The sequence below is a fragment of the Spermophilus citellus genome (assembly GCF_964194105.1).
Source record: "Spermophilus citellus genome assembly, chromosome: 1".
NCBI classification, from domain to species: domain Eukaryota; kingdom Metazoa; phylum Chordata; class Mammalia; order Rodentia; family Sciuridae; genus Spermophilus; species Spermophilus citellus.
The window spans coordinates 189,965,418-189,988,563 of NC_138182.1; the positions used below are offsets into that span (position 1 = coordinate 189,965,418).

The following is a 23,146-nucleotide window of genomic DNA, read 5'->3' on the forward strand; positions in this document are numbered from 1 at the left end:
CTTTTGATTCATTTCTACTGTCATAATTTAAGCCTTTAGAGAAATTAGAATGGGGATCAAGGAGGCTATTTTAATGGCCCTAGTACATAAGGAAAAATTAAGGAATCAAGTTTAATGTGTTTAGTAATTCTTTTAATTTTTTTTTGTAATTTGCCTGAAATCCTAAATTTATGACCAAATTAAAAAATAAATTTAAGAGTTATCAAACACCTGGTCAGTTTTTAATTTGACATACTATTATTTTCAATGCTAATCACTCATAGATAGCAAGAAAAAGGAGAGAAATGGAAATTTTCAGATGTGGTGATCTATGGTCTTCATTATATCTATGTAACTCATTCCCTAAAGTAATGTTGAATAACACATGAATATTCAAAATAAGAATGACTAAGACAAAGATCTTGACTTTTAGCTTGAGATGGATACATATGTAGAGTCAAAGGTTTTCTAACTTTAATGATATTTACATCTATCAAAATTGCTTATGGCAAATCAAATTTTCAAAAAAAAACTAAAGAGTTATATACAATTCTATACAAAGTTCATATCTACTAATTTGGAATGAAGAAAGTGACATATAATTGTGAAAATTTTTATATGTTGATCAACATCAGAATTTGGGACATATGAGCTTCTCTCACTTAGAATTCATTAAGGTCAGCAGAAGCAAAATAATCCACGTAAATTGTATAGAAAAGTTCATTATTTTTCTTTCTACATTTCTTCGTATTTTCTTATCTTGAGATAATTGTTAATTAAATATGTTGTTTCTGAAAATAAGTAAAGATGTACACAGTTGTTACTGAATGTAGAAATGAAAAAATAGAAGGAAAAGTGTTTCAGCTGAGAACCTCTTAATTAGCAGACAATTTGCTATAAATTTTTGATAATTTATAAAAACTCCTTATTGATTGCTTTTAAACTTCATTACTCTCTATGAACTTCAATAGGGCTTCCATTATCTTCCAATGATGCATGTAATTTTAGAATATGATAATACATGAAAATTATGTGAAACTAAAGTAAACAAGTGATAAGTGGTTTAAGATTTAAGAAAAGAATGATCAGACCAGAGAACAGTAGACATTTCATGGTTTACGGGATAACATTATGAAGAAAAGAATAAGAAAAAGAGGATATGGTTATAACCTAAAATCAAGTTATTACAGGGAAACATATACATAAATGATATCAATAACTTACTTCCTTGGAAGAATTTAAACAATCTTCTTGAGATGGCTGAAGACTGGAATTGAAGGCTAAGAGGTCAGTCTTAGGTGATCCTCTGCAGAATACACCCTCTGCCTCCTATGAGTACCACCCGACCTCCACCTCGAAGAAGCACATCCTCTTGCACTATCCAAGCCGGCATGCGCGCTGGGCAGGCTCTACCAAGCACCGCAGGGCAGCATACACAGCAGCTTGAGCACAAAGAAGCTGGACACCACGTAGACTGTAATAATCAAGTACTCCTTGACATCTACACCACCATCTTCTGGTCTGCAGCACCTGCCGGTTCCTTGGCTCCTGACTGTTCTCCAGGAGAGACACAAGCACTGAGGCAGTGGCCGTCAGTGGGGGCTCGCCATTGTCCTTCACTAGCACCAACAGGCGCTCCTTTGGCGCGTCTGCTTAGTCCAGGGCGCGCCTTGTGCTAATCTCGCCAGTATACAGCCCCGCGCGGAATGGGCTTTGCGCGACACCAGTCGCCGGCAGCAGCTCATAAGATAGTCACGCATTGTATCCTGAACCAGGGTCACTGCACGTACTTCGCTGCCACGTAGCCAGCATCCATTGATCGCGGCACACGCTGACTCACTGTGCCACCTGGGATGCCCGCCCCTGACTTCGCAGGGAGCGAGCTTTGTCATTTTCATTCAACTCGAATACCTGCAACATCACTTTGCTGCCCAAGGGCGGCACGCCAGAGTCCTGCGCGTTCACCTGAAACTACAACAGCTCAAGCTCTTCATGGTCCAGAGGCTGCAGCACACCCACATTGTCGCTCTCCACGTGCACTGACACGTAGCTCGACAGCATACGATCGCCCACCCACCAGCGAATACGACAGCGGTGCGTTCTCCTGTGCGTCCGCAGCGGGTGGGTTGTTCTCCTTCACCAACACCGCGTACTCAAGTTGCGCAAAAGTCGGCGCATTGTTGTTCACGTCCGCCACCTTCACGAACACTCTGGTGGTAACCCACAGCGAAGGCGAGCTCTCATGCCTTGTAGTAACCACGACTTTATACGCAGATATGGTCCAAGGCACTGTCCAGAACCAGGGAATAGTAATTTTCGAATGTAGACTCCAGCTTGAAGGGTGTGTAGGATGACAAGGAGCAGGTGACCTGTCTGTTGGCCCCAGAGTCACGGTCAGACCCGCTAATCCCCCTTGGGCATCCTCTCTCACAGGGATAGTGAAGTAACCATTTTCTCAGGAATATTGTCATTCAGGTACAGAACCTCCACCAGGACCAAGCTGTGACCTACCATGGAAGAAATCCCTTTTCAGTGGCGTTAACCTGAATTTCATAAGCATTATTCTCTTCAAAATCTAGTTCCCGGGGCTGGGGATGTGGCTCAAGCGGTAGTGAGCTCGCCTGGCATGCATGCGGCCCAGGTTCGATCCTCAGCACCACATATAAATAAAAATGTTGTGTACGCCGAGAACTGAAAAAATATTTTTAAAAAATCTAGTTCCCTGTGGATTTTAATTTCACCTGTACCTGGATTAATTGAAAACTTGCAGTTCTCACTCACTGGCAAAATCATTCTGATTTCACAGGAAATTTCCCCATTCAGGCCTTCGTCCAGATCCGAAGCATTTAGTTGAATTATTCTAGTGTTGTTTCTGACATTTTCAAACAATACTGCTTCATAGCCAGGCTTATCAAACTCTGGAGCGTTGGCATCACATTCAGGATGGTTATTCCAATCTGAACAATCCTGTTAGCTCCAGTTTACCACCATCAATGACCATCAGCAATAAATTAAGTTCGGGGGTTTCCTCTCTCTACAATAACTTCGGAAGAATTAACTCAGGCAATGTGCTTTTATCTTTATTGTTGCTGTTGTTGTTTGAAGTGCAAAATGCTCGTTTAAACTTAGTGTATAAGTTAGGAGAGAGTTTATGCCAAAATCTGCATCAGAAGTGCCTTCTAGAAGAAACCATGTCCAGAGGTGCAGATTCAGACCTTATGTTGTTTTTCTCTGAGCACTGGTGGGTTGTCATTAATGTCCTTCACCTCCACCTCCACATGGAAAACCTGCAGCGGTCTGTCCAGGATCACCTCCAGGTAGATGCTACACTCCTCACTCCATCTGCACAGTTCCTCCCAGTCAATCCGAGAATTCACAAACAAAATGCCATTCTGCAGATTTACCTTTAGAAGGTCCCTGCGATCCTTGGACCCCACCCAGAACAGGTGTGGCACCAATTCTGTTATTTTCAGCCCCAGGTCCTGCGAGATGCGGCCCACGAAGGTGCAGTGCTTGGCCTCCTCCGCGACTGAGTAGTGAAGCTGACCGGTTCCCCCTTCCCTGGCTGCCAGGAGTAAAAGCGAGAGCAGCAATTGCAGGAATCAGTCCTCCACTTTATAAACACCATTGCAGACAGTGAAGGCCGTTTTAAAGGAGTGCATACATGAGATTTTTATGACCCTTTATGTACCTATTTAATAATTCTTGACCTGCGTTCCAGTCAATATGGAGTTGACCCTATATGTGAATGGTTGGTAACTATGTGCTCAGACAGAATTTTCCTTCTTCACCTTTTGAGTGTATAGCGACATATGTGACTGATTATGTAAATACAACAAAAAGAAGAGAGGTTCTTTTGGGGTTAGCCATTTCTTGGTCTCTCTAAATTCTATTTTGGATCATTTCATGGATCATTTGTGAATGATTCTATTTAGTTAACCTATATGTTAGTAGCAACAAAACAAAAATGCCTATGTTGTAGTTTGAAAACATTTTCTGCTTTAAAGTTTATCATTAAAATAACCTTTGATATATATACTCAATGGAATATTACTCAGCATTAAAAGAGAATAAACTCATGGCATTTGCAGGTAAATGGATAGAGTTGAAGAATATAATGCTAAGTGAAGTTAGCCAATCCCACAAATCCAAGTGCCAAATGTTTTCTCTGATATAAGGATGCTAATTCATAATGGGGATGGGGGGCAGCGTGGGAGGAATAGAAGAACTTTTAGATAAGGCAAAGGGGAGAGAGGGGAAGAGAGGAGGCATGGGGGTAGAAAAGATGGTGGAATAAGACAGACATCATTACCCTAAATACATGTATGAAAACACGAATGGAGTGACTCTACTTTGTGTACAACCAGAGACAAGAAAATGTGTGCTCTATTTGTGTGATATGAATTGAATTGCATTCTGCTGTCATCTATAACAAATTAGAATATATAAAATTTTAAAAAACCTTTGAAAATAAGGCATAAAAGAAGTTACCCTTTAACTATTATGGGGAATAATCACTCCTAACCTTACTCTGCTTACAATTCACACTGTTTTCATGATAAAGTGCTTCCCAAACACTTTTTGTAAGATGTTAGGAAAATGTTAAGAATGCCATTATCTAGTAGAGAAAATGAAACATAAATATTTCTATGAGCTAAACATTTCACATATATAAATTGTACAACTCTATTGAATATTGTAATTCATCATAAATATGAACGATGTTATCGTTTGGGGTTCATTGATGTTTATATGTGATGGCTTTTCATACACCTGCTCTTATTCCCATAGCATGTTAAAGCAATGCAAAGCACAAGTTCTAGAAAGCTTTATTTTGGAATAAAGCATTGCCATGAAAATGTATGAGTCAAGCTGCCAAATTTCACAATATCCTAAGCTAACAATGGCAGACCACTATGCAAATGATCTCATGAAGTGTTTTAAGGCACTTAATCTCACCAACCAAAGGCAAAAGAATGTGAACATGAAACAAACATGTTGGTTTCTCGATAAATCTCTCCCTACAGATCAGTTAGTAATTACTCAAAATATAAGTCTCTTCAGAAAATCAAAATGGTGACTATGGTTCAAGGTGAACCAAAAGAGCTTTCATAATTTTTAATAAGTCAAGATAATCATGAAAACAAAATAGATAAGAAAAATAAACATAGATTTTATAGCTTCATTAATATTCAAACTCAAATCTTCAAGCCCATAATTTGTTGCCATTCCTCTTACATACAACAATAAAGGTAAGTGAGGTGTGAGGCCTATGTATAACCAGAAAAAATAACCACTGAGTATAAAATAACTATAAAACTGGCTCTTACTTAAGAAAACCACTTTAATTTTGATATAATCAAACTAATTATTTAAATTGTTGAACATCACCACCAAGTTTCATTTCCTACTTTCCGTTTTCAAAGATGTTAATGTACCTGGATTGCTAAGGTACTGTCAGGAAAAAAAAATACTGTCAAGTAGTTCTCATACAATGTTGTACATAATTAAATTATTAAGCAGGTAATAAAATCTGTTATCTTAGTACTTACCTGAACTAAAAAATAAGGTGAAATTATAATTTTACCCAAGAATGTAACTCTGACAGTAAGAATAAATATGAATGACTCTGAATCTATAAAAATTATTTCTGGTAATTTGAAATTATCTAAATGTGCACCAGCTATTTGTGATGCAAAAGTAATGATTTACAAAAATTTAAACTGTAATCTAAAATTCTCCAATGTCTTTCTAAAAGTAAATTTAGATGAACTTGACTTAATCAAATGACTTCATTTGGAAATGGCAATAATGTATGCCTTAATATTCATATTTATTATATTTATATAATTTTAAATATCTTTTACCTACTTTTAATACTTAAAGAATGTCATTAGCCAATTAATATTGAAATACAAAAGTTTCAAAGAAGAAGAAGAAGAAATAAACAAACAAATATAGGAGTTCCTGATCCAAGTTCCAAGAATGGACTCCTTTAGAATATTATGCCAAATGACATGATGTGTAACCTTAAAACAGCCATGTCTGATTCTCAAAGAATTTTACAAACATATTCATAACAAAAAAAAAACGCAAAGAATTAGAAGAAATTCCTAGTGGTAAATGATCTTTGCTAGACTCTTACATGATTATACTACACAGAAAGAATTTTTCATTAACATTTAGAGATAAGACATTTAAAGACAGAGCAGTTAAAATGTGAAATAGTAAGGCACAGTAGTAAATTCTTATAATCTCAGTTATCCATGAGACAGAGGCAGGAGAATTCCAAGTCTGAGTACAGCTCTGGCAACTTAGAAAGATCCTATCTATATATATAAATAAATAAGTAGGCCTAGGGAAATAGCTTAGTGATAGATAGAGCAACCCTGGGTTCAATCCCCAGTACCACAAAAGGAATAAAAGTGAAATACATACAATGATAATTATCAGTTTTGTTCACTTTAATGGAGTTAAATTCTAGATAAATTCAAAAATGTAGGAAATAATGCCCATAAGCACATATTGCAGATATCATAAACATATATGCCCTTAGCAAGTTTGTATGATTTGCTTGAATAATTTTAATAATTTTACTTGCCTAGTTTACTTTAGAAACATGAATCAGGGAGTTTTGCTTGAATATGTGCTAGATAAATCTATTGCCAGCTCACAGAAAAAAATTAAGAATGGAAAATCTTATTATTTCCATTGTAGGATGTTATTTTCAGCATATTACAATGCAAGGCTGGATTTTTTCCTTCAAATAATATAAAAATAGGTTTTGCCACAGAAGTAGATGCAAAATTAAATTTTATTTGAAGGATAATACATTTAAAATGGATATTAAGCTCTATAGAAAAGGAAATAATTTCAGACCTAATGAAGAGGGTTCAATCACTGACACAGAATTTTTCTAATCAATTAATTCAATAATGTGAAAATATCAAGGCAAAATGCTGTTAAAAGAAAAAGGTTGGTAAATTTAAAGAATCCACAAAAATTGTGATTATTTGTACTCAAGTAACAACAGTAGGGCCATTCTTCAAAAACTTCTTTCAATGTATTCTAATCAAACATTAGAAGAAAAAGCACATTCATTAAAAAGAAGAAACATGATTTTTCATTATTAAAAGAATGGATATATGTATCATCTGACATATATAACTAACAGATATTGTTCTTTAAAACAATATTCAAAATACAGAGTTCTCATTTTAAAAATTTCTGTGAACAAACGATCCAAATAATTTAACATAAACTTTCTGAATAGGTGGAATTTTTAGAAAACTCACGTGTACTGGGTTATTTAATCCTGCCTCCTGCCTTCCTTTTTCATCTTCTCTGTCTAGTCCTGGTGGAAGACTGGGGCTGAAGGCCATTAGGTCGGTCTTGGGCGGGTCCTCGCCAGAACACACCCTCTGCCTCCTCTGTTGTGAGTATGACCAGCTCCCCACCGCACTGGAGCACACCAGCATGGGCTTCCCAGGTCCACACGCACTCTCGGTGGGCCCAGCCGAGCACCGAAGCGCTGTGTACAGCAGCAGCGTGAGCACCAACAGGCTGGACACCGCGCAGATGGCTATGATCAGATACACGTTGACATCCAGGAGCGCCTCTGCCTGGCTGGCAGAGCTGGCAAACATCGGTGAGGCGGCCTTTGGCGCCTGACCGCTCTCCACCAGAGATAAGAGTACCGTGGCCGTGGCCATCAAAACCGGTTCACCGTGGTCCTTCACCAGAACCAACAGGCGCTGACGTGGTGCATCTGTCTCGTCCAGGGCGCGCGTGATGCTGATCTCACCGGTGTATAGCCCCACGCGAAATGGACTGCGAGCGCCACCTGCAGCTGGCAATAGCTCGTAGGAGAGCCACGCATTGTACCCAGAGTCTGCATCCACTGCGCGCACCTTACCCACCACGTGGCCGGCGCCCGCTGACTTTGATACCAGCTCGTTTACGTTCACGGTGCCACCTACAGGAGTAGGCAGCAGTGCAGGCGTGTTGTCGTTCTCGTCCAGCACGAACACTTGCAGAGTCACATTGCTACCGAGTGGCGGCACACCAGCGTCGCGTGCGCTCACTTGGAACTGCAGCAATTCAAGCTCTTCGTGGTCCAAGGGCTGCAGTGCATACACCTTGCCACTCTCAGCGTGCACCGACACGTAGCTCGACAGCGCACGCTCGCCCACCCGCCGCTCGACTAGAGAGTAGGATACCAGCGCATTTTCTTGCGTGTCCGCGTCTCGCGCGGATACCGTGAAGATGTGGGAGCCTGGCAGATTGTTCTCTTTCACGAATATGGTGTATTCAGACTGTGGGAACGCAGGTGCATTGTCGTTCACGTCGGCCACCTCCACTGACACAGTGGCTGTGGTCCACAGTGAAGGCGAGCCCCCGTCTCGTGCAGTCACGACCAAATTATATGCTGACACTTTTTCTCGGTCCAGATCACTGTCCAACAGCAGTGAATAATAGTTTTTGAAGGTGGACACAATCTTGAAGGGAACATCTGACGTCAGAGAGCAGGTCACCTGGCCGTTGAGACCGGAGTCGCGGTCGGATACGCTTATCAACGCAATGACTGTGGTTGGCCGAGTGTCCTCACGTACTGGGAGGGACAGAGAAGTCACAGTAACTTCAGGAGCGTTATCATTAGTGTCTACGATTTCTACCCAGACGGTACAGTGACCTGCCATCGGGGGATTCCCCTTATCTGTGGCCAGCACTTCAATTTCATAAAACTTATTTTCTTCATAATCTAAAGTTCCATTGACCCTCACTTCTCCATTATTTTCATCTAGTGTAAATAAGAGTTTTCCATTGGGCTTAATTGACATTAAGAAGTATGTTACTTCCCCGTTTACTCCTTCATCTCGATCGGTGGCGTTTAACTTTATCACAAGAGTTTCTTTAGCAGTGTTTTCCATCAATCTCACCTTGTATTCTAATTGATCAAACTCCGGATCATTGTCGTTAACATCCAAGATAGAGACCAAGAGCTGAAGGGTGCCTGTGAGTTCTGGTTTCCCTCCATCTGTGGCAGTCAGTAGCAAATTAAGCTTCGGAGTTTTCTCTCTGTCCAGTGACTTCTTTAATATAAGCGACAGTCTTTTAGTCGGCTTACTATTCGTTGGTGATTCTAAAGTAAAATACTCATTTTGACTTAGTCTGTAGGTCAATAGAGCATTCTCGCCTATATCCGCATCAGAAGCTCCCTCTAGCGGAAATCGCGAGTCTGGCTGCTTAGATTCAAAAATCAACAGGCTTTGTTCTCTGAGAGAGAACGTTGGCGGGTTGTCATTAATATCTTTCACCTCCACCTCCACATGAAAAACCTGCAGCGGTCTGTCCACGATCACCTCCAGGTGGATGCTACACTCCGCGCTCCGCCCGCACAGCTCCTCCCGGTCGATCCGAGAATTCACAAACAAAATGCCATTCTGCAGATTTACCTCCAGAAGGTCCCCGCGGCCCTTGGACTCCACCTGGAACAAACGGGGCACCAGCTCTTCCAGTTCCAACCCTAGGTCCTGAGCGATGCGGCCCACAAAGGTGCCATGTTTAGCCTCTTCCGGGATGGAATAGTGGAGCTGGCCACTCCCTGCCTCCCAGGCTGCCAGAAGCAGAAGCGAGATCAGTAGTCGCAGAGTACCCAAACTCCTTCGCTGAAAACCTAACATTGCATACGAAGTTGGCTTCCAAAATAAAATTTTCTTACACTTACTGTACCAGATACTTCAATTCAGGTTTAAAATCTCGCTGAATTTTTGAGAAGTTTCGAAGGATCCTTTCATAGCAGCATCCAACATGATGGAGTCGTTTTTTAGGAGGAATGCCTGACCAGACCAATCCATAAGAGGACTCTTTCTTTCAAGCAAAGAGCGACACCTTGTGCCTGAAATTGTGAGTACTGTGTACTGCATCCATCACCCCAGAATTTTCATGTTTTACCTTACTTTTTCCTAAACAATTCCAAAGTGATTTTTATGGAACGTTCAGATTTTAAGTTGTATTGAAATCAAATATATGTTTGTTTCTTGAATAACATCAAATTTAAATTCTTTCTATGGTTCTTTTAGAATTATAAAATTATTATTATTATTATTTTAGAATTATAAAATTATTATTTCACTTAGAGAAAAAGAGAGTTCACTTATTTAAAAAACCTGTTGGAAAAACAGAGTTAATGTTTACCTAAAGTATTGTCCCTCATACAAAAATATTATCAAATCTAAAATACATATTATCAAAATTGAATTATTTTACTTCCAACTTCCCTTGTAACTGGGTCTGCTAGAAAACTCAAAAATAATTGTGACACTGGAGCTTGTTTTTTGTTTTTTGTTTTTGCAGAAGTTAGGGCCCTTTGTATGCTAAGCAAGCCCTCTACCACTAAACTACACACCTCATCCTCAAAGAAAAACTTTAAATCTTAGTAATAACAACTCTTCAGACTTTATGTTCTGCAGACTATGCTTTTATCTATATGAATATGCCTTCTCATGTCTCTTTTAATTTTTAAAATTGACTTGTAATACTTGTACAAATTTATGGGGTACAATTGAATGTTTTCATTTGTGTATATATTGTGTAATAATCAAGCCAGGGTAATTAGCATATCTACCACCTTAAACATACATCATTTCATTGTGATGAAACGTTCAAAATCATCTCTTCTGGCTATATTGAAATATATAAAGCATTATTGTTAATTATATCATATCTTTTTTCCTTCAGTTCTGATTCCTCATTATTTACATTTAACTGTCTTCTTGTTACAAGTGACTTTATAGCCTTTGAAGAACAATAGGAAAATAATCAGAAAAAATAAATAATGTATTTTCAAGTTTGTTAATTTAAAATACAGAATTTACAAAGGAAAAGTCCCTTGGCCTAGATGAATTATGAATTTGACATAGATGATTTCTCACATAAGTTACATTGTTAATACTATGAGGCATCCAAATGGAACATTAAGTAACGGAGGAATAATAAAATAGAAATAATCCTTTCAACTGTAAAATGATTTTTTCAATGAAATAACTCCATGAAGTTAAAAATCACCACAAAAAATACCTGTACCATTTTGCTACTTCCAAATCACCAACATTGGTTTTCTCAATCCAATCAAAATACATTAATTAAAATGGCTTGTTGTTGAAGAATTTGGGAATTTCAATAATATATTCATCCAGAACAAGCAAAGTGATTTCTAATATATCTCCTCTGAGTGTCTAAAGATGTGCTTAGAGTTTAGAAATGGAATTTCATAGAATACTAAGTGAAATGGGATTCTTTTTTGTTCTCTTTAGATATACATAACAGTAGAGTATATTTTGATATACATACATGGAGTATAACTTTTTCTAATTAGGATACCATTCTTGTGGTTGTACATGATGTGGAGTTTCACTGTTGTGTATTCATATATGAACATAGGAAAGTTATGTCTGATTCATTCATTTGTGCTAAATGTATCTGGAATATACTTTCCTATTCCTATCCACTCTCCCTTCCCTTCATTCCCCTTTGTCTAATCCAATGAACTATTATTCTTCCCTCCCTGCTTGTTGTGTGTTATCATTCCTATATCAGAGAGAACATTCAGCCTTTGGTTTTAGGGGATTGGTTTATTTCACTTAACATGATAGTCTCCAGTTCCATCCATTTACTGGCAAATGCCATAATTTCATTTTTCTTTATGCTAAGTAATATTCCATTGTGTGTATATACCACAGAAAATCAGAATTGTTGATGTGAGTTTTCATTGCCTGACACTGTGATTTGGTTATGTTTTCCTTGTCTTCTCATAACCACTTAGGAGAAAAAAGATGACACAACATAAGTTTAGAGTACAAAGTGACTCAGAATAAAAATTTTAGCTTAAATATTTTGTTACATAAAGTTGCTTATTTTTATATAGGTTTTTTAAGAGTCAAGATCTCCCAGGCTGCCTTCAAATTTGGGGGCTCAAGCTATTTTCTTCCTCAGTGTTCATTTTGATAGATCATCTGCAACCCAAAATTATTGCAATGGCATATGAGAAAAATGGTCATCATACTTCTTTGTTGATATTTTCATTAATCTTGACTTTAAAAATACATTCTACTACTAATTTGTGATTTTGTTTCACTTTTTTTCATATTTACTCTTTCCCCAATATTGTCATAACATTAAACTCTTATTAAAGTAAATTAAAATTCTGTTTAAAAATTTAAAAAGTATACATATTTTATGGCACTGAATTCTATTATACACCTGTCATATTCTATTATACATCAGTCATATGAACTTTTAATTCAAATACAACATTTGACCAGATAACACTGTACTTAAAATGACATTTGAAGCATGTCAATTTTTTATTTTTCAACAAGATAAGCAACAGATTTCCAGCCACTTAATTATGGGAACTGGGAATTGAGATGTCATGCACAATTAGGTATCTTCCTAAATACAGATATAAATATGAGAAATTTAACTCATGATAGATGATAATATATATTTGAATTAAAAACAGATGTTAATTTAGGGGTCAATTTTCAATAATATGATATTTTGTGATTATACAAACTGGCCCTGGGCAAATGGCAAGTCATTGAAACATTCAATATGGTGTGTGAGTCACTGATCCATCTTTTTCATTAGCTATAATATTTCAGGTGTCACCATCTAAATCACCCAGAGAGAAAAAAAATGCTCTATTCAAATTCATTTTGTGGGATGAGCCTAATATTTGGCCCTAGGCTAATGCCAATAGGTCATATCATTATCATCATTAACTTTGACTTTGCAAAATCAACTGAGGACTAAGAAATTTTGTTCTAGACCTTTACAAAATGAATTTGGTTAGCTTTAAATGCTACCTGTGTATCCTGCTAGTCCTAGTTAGAATGAATAGTTTATGTTATATTAATGCTATATTTCTTGAAAACATAAAACACAGAAATTAATTTTGTAGCCATTCACAGAACCTCAGGAAGCTCTTTAAAAATCAGATTAAAATTCAATATCCAACCACTGTAGGATCTACTGAATGAGGCTGACTCTGCTCTAGCATGACTTATTTAGTAAACACAATTTCAAATCCTTTGTTTAGTTTGCCAAAGTCTCTCAGCCAACAATAAGACTGAAGAAGGCTGAACTGAGAAAGACCTACATACATTTAAAGATTTTCTTGGAAAACCAATGCCTTTAAAGCTGTTAAGGAAGTATGAAACATTGTAAACACTTCTGAATCCTTTGACCATGTTCAGGATCCTTGAAGTTACATTATCATTTATACTTGTCTAAAACACTATCCTTATTCATGACAAAGAACAAACAAGGTCACTCTGTTATGTGATATTTGACTTTGGTGTTTTGCAGCATTATTAGAAAATGCAGCCTATGATGTTTCTTATGTATTAAATAACTCTTCTTTATCTCTATCACTTCTAAACAATTGATCCATAGTTCTTATAATACAATTCTTAATTATTTACTGATTAAATAATATAAATGCCTCTGTCAATGTAGCAATTGATTAAAACATGTGATAATCATGAACTCTCCTAAGAAAAACTTTCACCAAAAAAAAAAATCCTAATGTCCACTTCAATCATAGCATTGCACAAAGTTAATGATTAACATAATCATGAAGGGCTTTTTAAAGCAAAACAGAAAGGATTTCCCTGTATACCGATTGCACTCAATTTTCATAACCAGCACTATTTGATAAAAGAGAAAAGATTTACTGAAGAAAATTCTACATTATGATGAATAAAAGAATGGCTCTGGGTCTGGAGTTGTGGCTCAGTGGTAGAGTACTCGCCTAGCACAGGTGAGACCCTGGGTTCCATCCCCAGCACCACATAAAAATAAAATAAAGGTATTGTGTCCAACTACAACTAAAAATAAAATATTAAAAAAAGAATGGCTTTGGATTGTGAAAGATATGCATTTGAACATTATCTCCATTACTAGTTGAAGGGAACTGGAGAAGATAGATAAATATCTCAGTTTCCCTTATCTTTAAAATTCGGATAGCTCTACATACGGTATTTTACAAATTATCATAAATGAATTGGGATTAAATGAAAAGATGTATTTTAAGCCCTTCATACCATGCCCAACAAATAGAAATAGCTTATACAGTGGTGGTTTACTATATAATCACCAACATTTGCTCTTGTTCTCCCCCATCTACAGATGGAGAGATTCATGCATAATATACGAAGGCATGGGTGATGGTAACCCCTTTTCCTAATGTTTATCTTCATGGAAATCATCCTCCTAAAGTTCCTCTTTCAAAACAGAAAATAGCCACTAACACCTTCAAAGTGTTTCTTTGGACTTTGCCCTGTCCATAACTTGACTCTCCTTCCAAATGCAAATATGTATTCACACAGTAGAATCAAAGAGTATCTCATTTATAATTGAAGTCCAAAAGAACAAATTTGTAATTAACCTTCCATACTATTTAATAGATATCTTTACAGGTTTAATTACAAATTCTCTGGGATTTCTTTAAATAAAACAACTCACATGGTGATGGTGCTGAAACCACAAAATTTTTTTTCTTGTACTGTTGATAATTGAACCCAGGGTTTTGTGCCTGTTAGACAAGTGTTCTACCACTAAAGCTACAACCCCAACCCAAAACAAAATATACTTTGTGTTAAATGTATCTGGAGTATACTGTGTTAAATTCTGAGTAATCAACAATGAGGTACCCAAGTGGAAGTACCTTTACTGATATTTCATTATTCCTATGCTTAAATTATTAATGTCATTTTAAAGACCACACATCTTGCTAAGCACAGGCAACAATATTGCACTTCACCATTTATGCGAAGAATTTCTTAAACTGAAAGCACAAGTGCTAATTTTCCTATCTAAAATATTTCAGTACAGCCTCATGACAAGTGCTAAGAATGGAAAAAAATGAGTATGATCTGTGCCCAAATAAATCTTCAAAATAAGTAGAAGAGCTCAATAAATTAAACTGGAAGAAAGTAGCAATGAGTTTAACAGATAATTAAGCAGAATTGACATCATGTTAGTAAAAGGGAAAACATTTTCTATCTAAAAGAGTAGACTTTGAAAAAAATGAGTTTGATAATACAAGGGTATTAATGACCCTCCCCCAAAATACTAAAACGACCTCCAAAGGCAAGGCTAAAACTCTACCCACTGCAAAGACCATCTCAAAAAAGCATGCTGTTGATTATAAAGAAAAAAACTGTATATAAAACGAAGCTGTCTCAACAATGCCCATCTCCATTAGTGACAGATAATTTAAAGATATAGAAAGTTAAGAAATAAACATGTTTTAAATTCAAATTATAAAATAAAATAGAGGTAGTTTTGAATACATAAACATGATAAGAAATGGAGGACACCAATTAGAATAGGAAGAATGAAATTGCTGGAAAACTGAGAAGTGGATTGGAGCCTTGTCCATATTCTACATTTCCCATCATGATCTTTGCCTTCTTCCTAGCAAACTTAACTTTCCGAAGCAAGAGGAAATGTTGACTCATCCTATTTCAGTATTGGTATTTTGTTATTATATTTAGCAACTGAAGAATATTCCTAAGAAATATTCTCAATGACTGAAGTAAAATGTGATGAAGATGGCTAGATTTGCAGTAGGCTTTTAATAAACCATCTAAAGAGAAAGGCAAAAACAAATTTAAGAAAACAATGAATTTTCAATAATAAATTGGTGAACTAATATGTCAGTGACATTAACGGGAATGAAATTCATCACAGTATTGCTGTACTCACATTCTCAAAGATCTCCTGTTGCACTCCACTATCTCCAGAACCTGAACCAGGAGGAATACTAGGGCTGAAAGCCATGAGGTCAGTCTTGGGTGGGCTCTCACCAGAACACACCTGCCTCCTCTGCTGAGAGTATGACCAGCTCCCCACCGCGCTAGAGCACACCAGCGTGGGCTTCCCAGGCCTGCATGCGCCCTCAGTGGGCGCCTCTGAGCACCGCAGTGCGGTGTACAGTAGCAGCGTGAGCACCAACAGGCTGGATATCGCACAGATGGCAATGATCAGGTACACATTGACATCCACCAACGCCACCTCTGCGTTCCCAGCTCCAGCTGACGCTCGCAAAGAGGCCTTTGGCGTCTGACCATTCTCCACCAGAGACACCAGAACTGTGGTAGTAGCGGTCAGTGCCGGCTCACCGTGGTCTTTCACCAGAACCAGCAAGCTCTGGCTGGGTGAGTCCGTCTCATCCAGCAAGCGCGTGGTGCTGATCTCGCCTGTGTACAGCCCCACACGGAATGGACTTCGAGGACCGCCCTTCGCAGGTAGCAGCTCATAAGACAGCCAAGCATTGTAGCCAGAGTCTGCGTCCACCGCCCGCACCTTCGCCACTACGTGGCCCGCACCAACTGACCGCGATACCAGCTCGCTCACAGAGCCGCCTGCTCCCTGTGTCCAAGGTCTCAGCAGTGCTGGCGCGTTGTCGTTCTCATCCAGCACGAACACTTGTAAAGTCACGTTGCTGCCCAGGGGTGGAACACCAGAGTCCCGCGCGCTCACCTGGAACTGCAGCAGCTCCAACTCCTCATGGTCCAAAGGCTGCAACACATACACCTTGCCGCTCTCCGCGTGCACTGACACGTAGCTCGACAGCGCACGCTCACCCACACGACGCTCCACTAGAGAGTAGGACACCAGCGCATTCTCCCGTGCATCCGCGTCATGCGCAGACACCGTGAAGATGTGACAGCCTGGCGGGTTGTTCTCCTTCAGGAATACCGTGTACTCCGGCTGCGCAAACACTGGTGCGTTGTCGTTCACATCTGCCACCTCCACCAACAAGCTGGCTGTGGCCCACAGTGAAGGCGAGCCCCCATCCCTTGCAGTCAACACCAACTCATACTCAGATATGGTCTCGCGGTCCAGGGTGCTGTCCAACACCAAAGAATAGTAATTTTTGAAAGTGGACACCAGCTTGAAAGGGATGTGGGGTGTCAGGGAGCAAATCACCTGACCATTGACTCCAGAGTCTTGGTCAGACACGCTAATTAGGGCAATGACAGTGCCCACTTGAGCATTCTCTTCTACTGGGAGAGCCAAAGAAGTGACAACTACCTTAGGAGAATTGTCATTTTCATCGAGGATTTCTACTAATACAGTGCAGTGACCAACCATAGGTGGAGTTCCTTTATCTGAAACGTCTACATGAATTTCATAAATGTTTCTATCTTCAAAGTCAATATAATCATTTACTTTTATTTCTCCTGTCATTTCATTAATTAAAAATTTCCTTCTTATGATGGGTGGGACCAAAGAGCTAAAAGAATACACCATTTCCTTGTTTATGCCTTCATCCGCGTCAGAAGCATTTAACCATATTACTAACGTTTGGTTCGCTTGATTTTCATACATCTTCACTTCATAAACGGATCTGTCAAATGTAGGAGCATTATCATTAACATCCAACACAAAAATGAACACAGAAACAGATCCTGTGAATTCAGGTTTGCCCCCATCCGTTGCCGTCAATAATAACTTAAGCTGTGGGTTTTCTTCACGGTCTAGCAGTTTTCTCAAAACAAGGACTGGGAACTTGCCTTTGTCTTTTTTGCTTATAATATCAAGAATGAAAAACTCATTTGAACTGAGTTTATAAGTAATCATCGCGTTCTCTCCAACATCTGCATCAGAGGCGCCTTCCAGCGGAAATCTAGAGTCAAGCAGTCTAGACTCGGGTATTGAGATCTTTTGTTCTGTTACGGAGAACATCGGAGGGTTGTCATTAATGTCCTTTACCTCCACCTCCACATGGAAAACCTGCAGCGGTCTGTCCACGATCACCTCCAGGTGGATGCTACACTCCGCGCTCCGCCCGCACAGCTCCTCCCGGTCGATCCGAGAATTCACAAACAAAATGCCATTCTGCAGATTTACCTCCAGAAGGTCCCCGCGACCCTCGGATGCTACCCGAAATAGGCGGGGCACCAGGTCTTCCAGTTCCAACCCCAGGTCTTGCGCGATGCGGCCCACGAAGGTGCCGTGTTTGGCTTCCTCCTGGACCGAGTAATGGAGCTGACCGCTCCCAGCCTCCCAGACTGTCAGGAGCAGAAGCGAGAGCAGCAGACACCGGGCTCCCGGAAGGCCGGATCTGGCGATCAACATCCTACCTTTCTCTTGTCTTACAAGTCTATGAATACTCTGAACATTTCCCATCCGATATCTTTCTTCCATTTTTTATAGAAACGGTTGAAATCTAAGAAAATAGCTACTTCCTAGACCTTGAGAGACAGTGGATTATTCCTTTTTTTCTAAAAGGCTACGTATATTGTGGACAACAGCGACATCCGGTGGCCTAATTCGTAAGTACAATTCCATGAGTTTAATTTTTCTTTCATTCATCTCTTATTTCTATATGTGTTTATCTGGACTTTCAAACCCTTATAATAGTCTCTTGTATATAATAATATTGACTTTATTCATGGCACAACATTTTATTTGACACAGAACTTCGGATAACTAATTCCTTCCTTAACCACTTGATTATCTTAGCTAAATTTCAAATGCTCTCAAGTTTGCATACTGTGTAGAAGCATTTTATTGGATGACAATCGTAGGTCTCTTCAAGTTTTGATATTTACTTCACTTTGTCATTATTTTAAGATTCAATGAACCTTTTTCGACACTAATCACAAGCATCAATTACCCATGAGATGTTTGCGACTCCTAAATTCCAGTCATCACTAAAATGTAGAGAGATTACTGTCTTCAACATCAGACATTTCTCGATTTAGATTTTTATTATCCTACTTACTAGTAATGTGACTTTACATCTTCAAACATTCAACCTTTACATGTTTCACTTTCCACTTTCATAATATAATAGTAAAAATATTGGGTTGTGAGTTATGGTATATTAAGTGCCTGGGATAGTATTTTAAGGAGAATGAGTGCTTCATTAGTAGGAATTACTCTCCAGCCTCAATTTGGCCACATTTGTTTTCGTGATTCTCAAGAACAAATTTGGGTCCTCAGGAAAAATTATTATGTATAGAATAGTGTCACTCTACAATGCTTTCATCATTGCTATTGGACATGCTGAGAGGGTGCTTCTTGTCTCTAAGAAGACAGAAAAGTACCTTTATTAAGAAATCAATTGTATGGGGAGAAGTTTCACTTTATTATACCTTACATGAGCAAAAGAATCTTAATTATGATTATAATTCACAAATGTACCACTTCTACTTTCATAGTCAACAGCTTACATCCCTGTAACATTTAATTTTTTAAATACCAAAAAGACACAGTTCTGTAATCTATCTAATAGTTTTATCAATGTCAGTAAAGTTTGTCATACTGCCTGCAGTAAAAAAAAAAAATATTTTTTCCTCTCTCAAAGTTCTTGGAATCAAATATTCAGAAAGCAAAACTCTCCACTAAGAGATCTATGTAGCTTTAAAATCCTTAGTTTTCTCTTTTTCCAAAAAATCTTAAATATAATAGAAATTTTATCCTGTCCAAATGATTTTTTTAAATTTAATAATGTTATGGCTTATAAAAGATATATATTAAACATATCAATAATTTTAAATTACTTTAGTCATTATTAAAAGCTGGACAATATAACAATATTTATAAATAGAAAAATTGACAGAAATGAGGATCACTTGATCCATCAGCTTATGTGCCTATTTTCTTATAAGGCGTACATTTAAATGTAAGGAATTATCCATCCATTCACAATACTAATGTTCAATCTGAGCTATTATCTGGAATCTTAAAATAAGTTTATAATTTAGTTTAGGCAGTAATTTAGTTTGTCCTATCTAGTAACTATCACTTGAGAAGAACTAGTCTAAGAGGATAATCAAGTTAACATAAAGGATTAAATTACCAGTTAATCAATATACTCATGAATAATAATGAATAAACTTTATAATTCAGTGCTCAAAAAATTTAGTCTAAGAGGCAAGAAGAAATTTGAGGGGAAGGATGACATTTATAGCACTACTCAATTCATATCACATAATTGCATACAACACATAATACCTAAGCCCAAGATCAGTGGCACACCTGAAAAACATTCAAAAACAAATATATACAAGTGTAAGTCTGAATTCAAGGTAACATGTGTTGATAGACATAGGTTTGATGACAGGAGTTGAGGGACTATTCATTTTGAATGAAGTAAAATTCGAAAAACAGACTGTATTGAAGCATGCCTCAGGCATATGATTTAGAAGAAACTGAAATATTTTATTTAAAATTTACTTCAATTTTCATAATCATTATTGTGGCCATCTTTGATTCCTAAATAGAGAAATTGTTTTCCAGGATTTTAAGAAAATTACTTGTTGCAGTAAAAGATACTGAGCAGTGCCGAACAACCATATCAAGAAAGTCTTCATTCAGAGGAATAAAATGCAAAAACAAACTTAAGAGTTTATTATAAACAATAAAACTAGACCAAACTACAATGCAAATTTTAGAAATAAATAATTTAGAGTAAATTTAGAATAAATGATAGAGTGCTGTTCATGCTTACTGAATGAATAATAACTGCATTGGCTGTAACACTGAATGGTTGTCAAGTGCTATGGCAATTCAGAATCATTACAGATTCCAAAAATTAATTTGACACATAATAATGCCTGTTTAATATGCAGTTTATGACATTTCTCATTAAGAAAGTTGAAACAGGACTGGGGTTGTGGCTCAGCTAGCACATGTGAGACCCTGGGTTCTATTCTCAGCACCACATAAAAATAAATAAAGGTAAAAAAATTTTAAAAAGAAAGTCAAAACAAAAGTCTGTTCCAAACTTATGAGATTCAAAATAAAACTATGAACTTTTACTTTGAAAGTCTGGTAGAGCTATAGAAAAATGAAAAAAATATATTTAAATGTACCACAGGAGCTGAAAAATATCATTCAATAACAAATAACAAAAATAAATTCTAAGATAACCTACCTTCCCAGGGGAGTCCAAAACAACAGGCGGTTCTCCCACTCCTTCTACAGATCCAGGACACGGAGGAAGACCTGGGCTGAAGGCCATAAGGTCGGTCTTGGGTGGGACCTCTCCAGAGCACATCCTCTGTCGTGGCTGATTCGAATACGACCAGCTGCCCACCGCGCTGGAGCTCACCAGCATGGGTTTCCCAGACCCGCACTCGCCCTGGGTGGGCGCCGCTGAACACCGAAATGATATGTACAACAGCAACGTGAGCACCAACAGGCTGGACACCGAGCAGATGGCAATGATCAGGTACACGTTGACATCCACCAGCGTTGCCTCCTGGCTCGCAGTACCCACCAAGTTTCTAGAAGCGGTCTTTGGGGTCTGGCCGCTTTCCACCAGAGACACCAGCACTGTGGCGGTGGCAGTCAGCGCTGGCTCCCCATGGTCCTTCACCAGGACCAAAAGGCTCTGACGCTGTGAGTCGGACTCATCCAGGGCGCGAGTTGTGCTGATCTCCCCGGTGTACAGTCCCACGCGGAAGGGACTGCGAGCGCCGCCCACCGACGTCTGTAGCTCATAAGACAACCATGCATTGTAACCTGAGTCTGAGTCCACCGCGCGCACCTTCGCCACCACATGGCCTGCACCTACAGACCAAGGCACCAGCTGGGTCACCACTAAGCTCACGTCCCCCGTCCCAGACCCCAACAGCGCTGGCGCATTGTCATTTTCGTCCAACACGAACACCTGTAATGTCACGTTGCTGCAAAGTGACGGAGCCCCAGAATCTCGTGCACTCACTTGAAACTGCAGAAGCTCCAACTCCTCGTGGTCCAGAGGCTGCAGAGCATACACCTTGCCGCTTTCCGCGTGCACTGACACGTAGCTCGACAGCGCACGCTCGCCCACCCGACGCTCCACCAGAGAATAGGACACCAGAGCGTTCTCCTGAGCGTCCGCGTCATGCGCAGACACTGTAAAGATGTGGCAGCCTGGCGGGTTGTTCTCCTTCAAGAACACAGTGTACTCAAGTTGTGCAAAAGCCGGTGTGTTGTCGTTCACGTCAGCCACCTCCACAGACACACTGGTGGTGGCCCACAGCGAAGGTGAACCTCCGTCCCTGGCGGTCACCACCACTTTATAGTCAGATACAGTCTCTCGATCCAGGGCACTGTCCAGCACCAATGAATAGTAATTCTTGAAAGTGGACACTAGCTTGAAGGGGACATGAGGCATCAGGGAGCAGGTCACTTGTCCATTCACGCCTGCATCTATGTCAGTCACACTGATCAGGGCAATAACTGTTCCAAGTTGTGCATCTTCTTTAACAGGGAGCGAGATAGTTTTCACAGTTAACTGTGGAACATTGTCATTAGTGTCCACCACTTCCACAAGAACTGTACAGTGACCAGCCAGTGGTGGAAAGCCTTTATCAATTGCCTCTACTTGAATTTTGTAAGTTTTGCTTTCTTCAAAATCAATACGTCCTATCACTGTGATTGCCCCACTCACAGCATCTATGTGGAACTTGGATTTTATATCTGGAGGAACATCACTGGAGAATGAGTAAGCAATATCTCCATTCACTCCTTCGTCTAAATCTGAGGCATTGGTGTTAATTACCAGCGTTCCTATAGGAACATTTTCTGGTAATCTCACTGTATAGAGTGTCCTGTCGAATACTGGGGCATTGTCATTGGCATCCAGCACTGTGATGAGTAACTGAACGGTGCCAGTCAGCTCGGGTTTGCCTCCGTCGGTAGCAGTGAGCAATAGGTAAAGCTCTGGAGCTTCTTCTCGGTCCAAAGGTTTTCGTAACACAAGTCCAAGAGGTTTTACCTGTTCGTGGCTGGGTGGTACATCCAGTGAGAAATACTCATTGGGGCTCAGTCTGTAAGTCAGCAGAGCATTGGCTCCGACATCTGCATCCGAGGCGCCCTCTAGTGGAAACCGAGAGTCAAGCAGCCTGGATTCTGCTATAAACAGATTCTTTTGTGTGGCTGGGAACACCGGGGGGTTGTCGTTAATGTCCTTCACTTCCACCTCCACATGGAAAACCTGTAGCGGTCTGTCCACGATCACCTCCAGGTGGATGCTACACTCCGCGCTCCGCCCGCACAGCTCCTCCCGGTCGATCCGAGAATTCACAAACAAAATGCCATTCTGCAGATTTACCTCCAGAAGGTCTCCGTGACTCTTAGAATCCAACTGGAACAT

At 39.2% G+C, this 23,146-nt stretch overlaps 2 protein-coding genes and 1 pseudogene across 3 annotated transcripts in view; all 3 read right to left on the minus strand.

Annotated features, from left to right (window-relative positions):
* LOC308654614 (protocadherin alpha-7-like) overlaps positions 1-23,146 on the minus strand; it is a gene marked incomplete at both ends in the record, with an annotated part of 173,337 nt that overhangs the window by 131,846 nt on the left and 18,345 nt on the right. The gene's annotated exons all lie outside the window — the stretch shown is intronic.
* Positions 1,357-3,581, minus strand: LOC308652471 (protocadherin alpha-12-like; annotated as a pseudogene). The gene is made up of 2 exons: positions 2,694-3,581; positions 1,357-2,554 (listed from the first exon to the last, which is right to left on the minus strand). The product of its transcript is annotated as a protocadherin alpha-12-like (transcript).
* LOC308652482 (protocadherin alpha-11-like) lies at positions 7,197-9,662 on the minus strand (the record flags this gene model as incomplete). The annotated part of the gene is made up of 1 exon (XM_081300325.1): positions 7,197-9,662. The coding sequence occupies one exon, from the start codon at positions 9,660-9,662 to the stop codon at positions 7,197-7,199; it is 2,466 nt and encodes an 821-aa protein (XP_081156451.1).